This window comes from Propithecus coquereli, unplaced genomic scaffold (genome assembly GCF_000956105.1).
Source record: "Propithecus coquereli isolate 6110/MARCELLA unplaced genomic scaffold, Pcoq_1.0 Scaffold116, whole genome shotgun sequence".
Lineage (NCBI taxonomy): Eukaryota > Metazoa > Chordata > Mammalia > Primates > Indriidae > Propithecus > Propithecus coquereli.
Genome location: NW_012135636.1, coordinates 4,309,895 through 4,318,651, shown reverse-complemented (window position 1 = coordinate 4,318,651; position 8,757 = coordinate 4,309,895). Strand labels below are relative to the sequence as shown.

The 8,757-nt window shown below is 40.2% G+C and overlaps 1 protein-coding gene across 1 annotated transcript in view; it reads left to right on the top strand.

Moving 5' to 3' along the window:
- Window positions 1-261: 261 nt before the first annotated feature.
- SEC23A (Sec23 homolog A (S. cerevisiae)) overlaps window positions 262-8,757 on the top strand; it is a 55,163-nt gene continuing 46,667 nt past the window's right edge. The window contains exons 1-3 of the mRNA XM_012657998.1: window positions 262-469; window positions 6,901-7,142; window positions 8,615-8,672. Coding sequence (XP_012513452.1) covers window positions 6,922-7,142; window positions 8,615-8,672 — 279 coding nt within the window. The 5' untranslated portion in view covers window positions 262-469; window positions 6,901-6,921. The remainder of the gene's footprint in view (window positions 470-6,900; window positions 7,143-8,614; window positions 8,673-8,757) is intronic.

The following is an 8,757-nucleotide window of genomic DNA, read 5'->3' as shown; positions in this document are numbered from 1 at the left end:
CACTCTCCCAGTCCAGCTCGGCCGGGGACCCGCCCCCCGGGCGGGTTGTCCCGGCCCTTCCTCCCCTCCCGCCCCTCTGGCTTGGTCCCTGCCGGGTCTCCTTTCTACCCTTCACATCCCCCCACCGCCCCGCCCGGCTCTCGGATCCTCCCTTAAGCGCCCTGATCCGTTGCCCCACCCCAGCTCTGTTCCCGCCCCTCTTCCCCTCACGCCCCGCCCCTTGCCTCCCTCCGTTCCCCTCTCTACCATCCCCCGCCCCTTCCTCCCCTACGCCCCGCCTCTCCCCCTCCCCTTGACGTGGCAGAGGCGGACCAGCCATGTTGGCCGGGCTGAGGTCTTTGCAGAGGCCGGGGGCGGGGCGGGGCCGGCCCTGATTTCGGTGCCACGGGCTGCTCCTGCTCGGCGGAGAAGACTGATTTTGTAAGGTGGAGGCTGCGACAGGCTGAGATCTTGTAGAGGAGGCACTGAGGTAAGGATCGACTTCAGGGCCGCCTCCTCTCGCTCCCGGAGGGGCTGCGGGCGCTCAGCGGGAAACCGGGGCTGGGTGGCGGCGGTGGGCTGGCGGGCCGGGGTCTCGGGGTGGTCCCGGCTCTGCCCCCTCGGTTCCCCGTAGCAGGCGAGGCGCTACGGAGGCTGCGGCCCGGTGCGGTCCGGCGGGGGAAACGTTGAGCACTGAACATGTCACCCTTTCACCGCCCTCTGCTTCGCTCTCCCGGAGGCCTGGGGGCCCGGCCCCCCTTATCCGGCTCTCCTGGATTATGTGGAAAGATGGGAGCTGGGTAAAAAACGGGCAGTTCGAGCATCTCGCCCTGCACCCACCCCCGCCTCCTGGGCGACCAGGTTTCTCCACCCCAGCCCATCATCTCTTCTGGGGACTTGGGCTTCTGAGTTCATTCCTTGCATAATCTGGCATGCCCTAGACTTTGAACCGAGGCGATTTGTCACCCGTATTTCGGCCTTGGGAGTTAAAGGGGTTAAAGATAAAAGTGCTAGGTAAAGCTAATTCCTTGGGCCTTGGTTACAAATAGAAAGTTTTCAGGCAGGACCAATCCTATCCAAGAATTTTCCCGTTTTGGTGGGAAAGGTACTTAAGTAAAGTCTTAATATACAGGTAATCACTGGAGCGGGGGCGTTGAAATCATGTTTTCACGTGAAAATTCCTTGGTCTCTACCCTCCACCATGAATAACTAGCCAAATTAACGTGGCAGAAAAAGTTTTAGATTTGAATATAAAATGCACATTAAGTGTTCCTTCTCTCTCTTGTCCAGTAGTGTAATTATCATCATTTCGGAAGTCTAACCATTTTGAAATTGACACAGAATTTTACAGTTATATAGGACTTTGTAGTTTTCTGGTTCAAACCTCTCAGCTTACTGGTGAGATCAGAAAGGTAAACTGTCCAAGATCATAAAGCTAGTCGTCAGAAGTAACTGAAGAGGGTTCATCGAGGATTTTACAGCTGAAAAGTAGGAGAGGCACATTTGTCTAGTAACAGATAGACCCGATTGGAAGGAACTCAAGTTTTACTTGCAATGTTGTATGCTTTTCAATTAGATAATGTATTAAAGGGCTGAAATTGGAATATTGAAAATCAGTTATACTGTGGGCACGAATTTGATATACTAGGTTAAAGTGACATAATGCTTTGCTTCTTCGCTATTAGTTTTATCATGAGAAATTATTTAACTAAAGTAGTTACTTGAAAACTCCGGGGGGGCGGGCAAAAAAAAGTAGTTCTCACACATTACAAATTGTGTTGAAAAGTCGGACATTTCTTTAGAATGATTTTTTGTATTACTTTTTTTTTTTTCCCCGAGACTGAGTCTCGCTTTGTTGCCGTGGCTAGAGTGAGTGCCGTGGCGTCATCCTAGCTCACAGCAACCTCAAACTCCTGGGCTCAAGCAATCCTTCTGCCTCAGCCTCCAGAGTAGCTGGGACTACAGGCATGCGCCACCATGCCCAGCTGATTTTTTCTATATATATATATTTTTAGTTGTCCAGATCATTTCTTTCTACTTTTTGGTAGAGACGGGGTCTCGCTCCTGCTCAGGTTGGTCTCGAACTCCTAACCTTGAGCGATCCACCCGCCTCGGCCTCCCAGAGTGCTAGGATTACAGGCGTGAGCCACCGTGCCCGGCCTGTATTACTTTAAAAAAAATAAAGAATGGTATGTAAAGTCTGCATTCTAATATAGTGTGTGAATAATGTTTATTTGGTTTGATGCCTTTATGCAAATATATGTTAATGTTGGGAGGAGAGTGCTTGTCAAATAATACCATTTTATGAAAAGCTAGGTTTTTTTTTTTTTTTGAGACAGAGGCTCACTCTGTTGCCAGGGCTATAGTGCCATGGTGTCAGCCTAGCTCACAGCATCCTCAATCTCCTGGGCTCAAGTGATCCTCCTGTCTTGGCCTCCTGAGTGGCTGGGACTACAGGCATGTGCCACCATGCCCGGCTAATTTTTTTAAATATATATGTTTAGTTGTCCACTTAATTTCTTTCTATTATTTTTTCAGTAGAGATGGGGTCTCACTCTTGCTCAGGCTGGTCTTGAACTCCTGAGCTCAAATGATCCGCCCACCTGGGCCTCCCAGAGTGCTAGGATTACAGGTGTGAGCCACTGCGCCAGGCGAAAAGCTAGTTTGTAAAAGGACTTTTTCGGATATGCAATTATTAGATATGGGAACACGCCTGGCTAATTTTGTACTCAAATTAGTGATTTTAAGATTGCACAATTCCAACTTCGGAAAGGTGAAATCAGGGAGTTGTTGTCCATGGCCATGTAATTGGACCAATTAAGAAGAAATTTTCTTCAAAATACTGCTGGAAAGTGAGAATGTAAGAAATATAGTGGATGTGATTTAGCAAGCAAATATGATCTTAGAGCAGAGAGATGGAGAGAAAAAAGTGTGAGGAAGAGGAAGGGAATTTTGCTGAAATGTCACTCAGATGATGTTTAGTATGTCTTAATAAAAAGTAAAGATGTAGAGTTATAATCCAGCCTGTTACCTGTTGTAGAAACTTAAACCTGGCTGTTGCCTGTGTGTGAATGTTTTCCTACTAAGACTCCTTGAACCTTTCTCCGTGAGGTTTCCTAATGGTCCTAAGACAGTGGTTCTTAGAACACCAAAGAAAAAAACTGGCTTAATAGAAGACAGGTAACTTTTCACTTCTCCTGGAGTCTATTGTACATATGTGAACTAAAATAAAATTATAAGGCTCACCCCCCACCGGCTGACTGAATGGACTCCCTCGTGGCCAAAGGGATATCCCAAAACTAAATAGCCTGGCTGGAGGAGGGAGGTCTGACATGCCTTGTCATGACCCTCCCCTTCTTGGGGACATCTTTTGTAACCCATTAACAGGCCTAAAGGTATGCAAAACAAACCTGCAGTTCCTCAATTTACATAACAAATCTATGTCTGTTGGCTTATCTCTGATAAATAGCTCCTTATGTTAAAACATTCCAAGCCTTTAGATAAAGCTTCATGTCTTTAACCAATTACAAGTCAAAGAATCTTTAAACCCACCTATAACCTGTAAGCCCCCACTTCGATATGGCCCACCTTTTTGGGCCAAACTAATGTATGCCTCCCACATATTGATTTATGACTTTACCTGTAACCCCTGTCTCCCTGAAATGTATAAAACCAAACTGTAACCCAGCCAGACTGAGTCCACTTGCTAAAGGCTTCTTGGGCATGGCTCCGAGTCATGGTCCTCAAATTTGGCTCAGAGTAAATCTCTTTAAGATTATTTTACAGAGCTTGGTCTTTTTTTTTCGTTGACACATAATATATTGTTTTGGTTTAATTGTATGAAGGAAATCTGGCCTCATATAGATAATGTAGTTGGAAATAGAAGAACTATTTTAATAGCTTTTTTGGACACTTGCATATTCTTCTTTGATACTATACCAAAGTTGACAGAGTTTTAATTAAGAAATTAAAAGTTAATTGCAATGTGGAATCTGAAGCCTTAGAAGTGAACTTTTTGTACTCTTGTAACATTAAAACCCATGGGTCTATCCTGTACTTGTTTTCTTTTTTTTTTTTTTTGAGACAAGAGTCGCTTTGTAGCTTGGGCTAGAGTGGCACTTGGGCTAGAGTGGTGTCAGCCTAACTCACAACAACCTCAAACTCCTGATCTCAAGTGATCCTCCTGCCTCCGCCTCCCAGAGTGCTAGAATTATCCCGTGCTTTGAATGGATCATCTACCCATGCATGATATTTTAACATATGAATTGACCGTTTGGGGAACATTGCCTCACTGAGTAATGTATTAATATAGCTTCCAAATGTTGTCATGTTTCATTATACAATACCAAAAAAATCACATTAATACAGTGATCTCATCAGAAAAGTCTTTACATGTTAGGAATCTGTCAAGCTCACAGTAGTGGATGCAAGTTTTCAAAAATTTTAATATTTGCTTGAAAGCCCCAATTTTATCATTGGCAACAAATACTGTCAATTGTTTTCCTCAAAGTAAAGTGACAGACTCATTTCATCCATTTTGAAAAAATGTCTTTGAAATACCTACTACTAGTTATATACTATTTGGGAGAATTGAGAAAATAATCACTCAGAACATTTTTTGTTTTTGTGTTTCAGATGAACAACCCTGATTGGTCTAGGATGTTTGGGTATTTTAATGCTTTTTGCAGTTGCATTGTAGATGCATTTCAGATTACAGGAGCAATTAAATAATAAACAGAAAATTTCATTTGCTTTATTTTTTGTAGAAACGAAGGGGAGGATTGCCTCCTAGAATTTATATTCAGATCTGTAGCATGGAAGCCATTGCTAAAAACTGGATCTCCCCCTCCCCCCACCTCAGGTTATTTTTTCCTTTATGACTGCTTGTGTTATAACAGTTTGGCGTCTTCTAATTCCCTCTGACTAACCTTTGTTGGATCATTATCTTTCAATGGCTACTTTTCCTTGGAAGCTTATACCAACTATCCTTCTCAAAGCTTGTCTTCTGTATTTATCTTCAAAATAGTCTTTTCTAAGTAAGTGTAGTCTTAGGATTCCTCTTTACCCTTTATACACCTTTGAAAATCCACGATCTCTTTCTTTTGTCTTTTTTTTTTTTTTTTTGAGACAGAGTCTCTGTTGCCCAGGTTAGAGTATGGTGGCATCATCATAGCTCACTGCACCCTCAAACTCCTGGGCTCAAGCTACTCAGCCTTCGGAGTAGCTGGGACTACAGGCACCAGTCACCATGCCCCGGCTAATTTTTTCTGTTTTTTGTAGAGACAGGGTGGGGAGAGTGGAGGTGTCAGGGTGGTGGGGTGCATGTCTCACTGGCTTCAAGAGATCCTCCCACCTTGTCCTCCCAAAGTGCTGGAATTATAGGCATGAGCCATCATACCTGGCCACAATCTCTTTTGATTAGCATAAAATTCTGTAGTTGTCACCAAGATGCTGGCATGGTAGGAGGAAATAGTGTTTTCTTTCATGTTTATTATCTTACTTATTTTAAGGAAGAGAAAGTTCTTAGCTGCTTGGAATACTTAGATTTGTTAAGCTTCACTTTCTGTAATTTGTATTATCAAAATCTATTTGAAAATTTTCTAAAATTAAAACTGTTATATCTAACATTTTTTTTGAATAATACCTCTCCTTCCCTCACTTATATTTTAGGATCAATTTCTTGTCCTACTATTATCGATCTTTACGTCCATGTTGAGTTTTCTTTTTCTGCCGCTGTAGTTTCATAATTCTTAAGTTCTTTTTTTTTTTTTTTTAAGAGACAAGGTCTCGCTCTGTTTTCCAGGCTGGAGTGCGGTGCCATGATCATAGCTTATTAGCTCACTGCACCCTCGAACTCTGGGGCTCAAGCATTTCTCCCACGTTGGCCTCCCAAAGTGCTAGAATTATAGGTGCAAGCCACCACACTTGGCCTCTTCAGTTGTTTTAACTTGATATCCTTTGTGTCTGCCACATAGCACTTGAAATTCTTTATCCTCATACACCTTCAACTTCCTTCCATGACTAACCATTGTTGCAGTTTGAGAACATGAGGGAGAACTGTTGCTTAGATAGGAATCTGGCATCTTAGGTAGATAGTAAAAATGGAGAAATGTCTAGATAGTGGACCCTCCCCAGAGTGGCATCCTCTTCCCCTGGTAGTAAACTTAAATTATTTTATTGAAATTATGTATTTCAAATTAGAGTTTAAAACACTCTCATAAGCTGAAATTTTAAAAATATTCTGAATTAAGTTTCTGCAAAAGAAGTTAAACAGTATATAAATCATGAGGAAACAGCATTTCTCAGGCATTTTGTTAATTGTCCCACAAATAACCTGTATTTGCAAAGTTAAAAAATTACCTGTCTAAAGTAGAAGTACCAGGTTTTAGGAAAATATTTTTGTTACGTACCATTAAGCATTCTCTTCTATAAAGTTTAGTGGAAACTTGTTATATTCTGGATAGAAAACTATATGAGTTTTAGAATTTTGTGATTTCGATGTGTTTATTAGACTGATGTAACTTAAAAAGCTGATATAGAAAACATAGACCTAGATTTTCCCCCTATTTTTGCCTTTCTTTCCTATCACCTTTAAATGAACAGGACACTTACTATTTGTTGCCATTGTTTTTTAAAGAGTGAATAAAAAAGTGTAAAATACCTCTTAATGGACCTAATGGGCATTGGGTTCTGTATAGCCACTAATTATTTTGTTATATAAGTGGGGTTATCGTTTGCTTGCTAATTTTTTTCTGAAATAAATATTTTCATTTGGTCGTGATTTCTAATGTGTTAATATTGCTGAATGTGGGGAAAACATACTTCCTTTTTTTTTTTGCCTCTCAGATCCACTTAAAAACATATTTATTTTCAATCTTAAGTGAATCCTAGATTTTTAAGTATCTTTTAATTTTGGTACAGAAATAAGAATCAAGCTCCACAATGACAACCTATTTGGAATTCATTCAACAAAATGAGGAACGAGATGGAGTCCGATTTAGTTGGAATGTTTGGCCATCAAGTCGACTGGAAGCTACAAGAATGGTTGTTCCCGTGGCAGCGCTATTTACACCACTGAAGGAGAGACCTGATTTACCGCCTATTCAATATGAACCTGTTCTTTGTAGTAGGACCACTTGTCGTGCAGTTTTAAATCCTTTATGGTAATTAAAATATATGGAAAAAACTAATGTGGCAATATGATTCAAAAATGTAGTGGCTCATTTATATAAAAATGCCTTTGCTTTTGTTCATAGTTACTTTTTCAAATTATGAGGTCAAAGAAATTAAAAAAGCTGTAAAATTTTAGGATCATTCTAGTTGTAGTAAGTTGATAATGTAAAGACACCAAATGTAAAAGTGTCACTGTAAAAACCATTAGAGCCTATCAGTATTTTCTAGATGGTTGTGCTGGCTATGTATCAAGCCATCTTGTGCATTAGAAAAGTATAATTGAGTGGCATGGTATTGGAAAAATGTTATGATTTCTTGTTGCTGAAGCCAAAATCTCAGAAATCATCTTTTTTTCCTCTTTCCACTCCCTCTCCCCCCATCCAATGCGCTAGCAACTCTGATTGGTCTACTTTCAGCACATTATGGATTCTGTCTCTTATACTCAATCTCTGCTAGTACATCCTGCTTCAGATACCACCATCTTTTTCCTGGACAATTTCAATATCCTCCTAACTGGTCTCCCTGTTTTCATTCTCATCTTTCAACAGTCTATTTGCCACCCAGGAGCTAGCATTTTATGAATGGATATCAGATTGTTAAAATCCTCCAATAGCTGCTGCTTATACTTGGAATGAAAAATTCAAACCCCTTATCAAGACCTGTAAAGCCCTACATGATCTAGTCTCTGTATATATTTCTGCCTTCATTTTGTATCATCCATTTTTCTTATTCTCATCTACATAATACCTTAACTCTATTGCCCTCTTTCTGATCCTCGAACATACCAAACTTATTCCTTCCTTGGAACTTGTACAGTAGCTATGTATTCTGCCTGGATTGCTCTGTATCCAGATTTTCCTTTTACTGGTTGCTTTTCATTCAGATCATACATGTCTATTTAAGAAGGCTGTCCTTTAAAGTAGCCCTTCCAAATGCATTCTCACATCCTGTTTTGTTTTCTTTAATCTTTGTTATCACTGTCTAAAAGCATTTTGTTATTTGTACATCTACTTGCCTTTTTTATGTCTATCTCTTCTAGAATGTAAATTCCATGAGAGGGAACTTTTCTCTCATGCTTACTGCTGTATTACCAGCACCTAAAATAATCATCGGTACATATCAGGCATTCGATAAATATATTTTTGACTTGAATAAATGTTTTCTAGGTCTGAGTGTAGATGTCACTAAAGTCATTTGAGGAAAATAGGATTATCTTAATTTTTTTGATATTTGCTATATATTAAAAGTTACTGTATATTCACCATTTAGGTGAACTCGTGTATGTTAAAAGTACGAATTAAGTATTGGCAATGTCTAAAAATACATGGCTTTTAAAGATCACTTTGAATATCAGTTTGAATGCATTCAAGTTTTAGAAAGATATTAATTTTATTGACACTAGAATTCTTATAAAATTGAACTGAAACATGAGCCTAATGTATGTTTTCTTTTCATAAAACAGTCAAGTGGATTATCGAGCAAAACTCTGGGCTTGCAACTTTTGTTATCAAAGAAATCAGGTAAGAAAACCCCCATTGCAGATGTTAATGCTATAATACTAGTCCTGTAGAAAATTCATATTTAAAAAGAAAGGTAAAATAATTA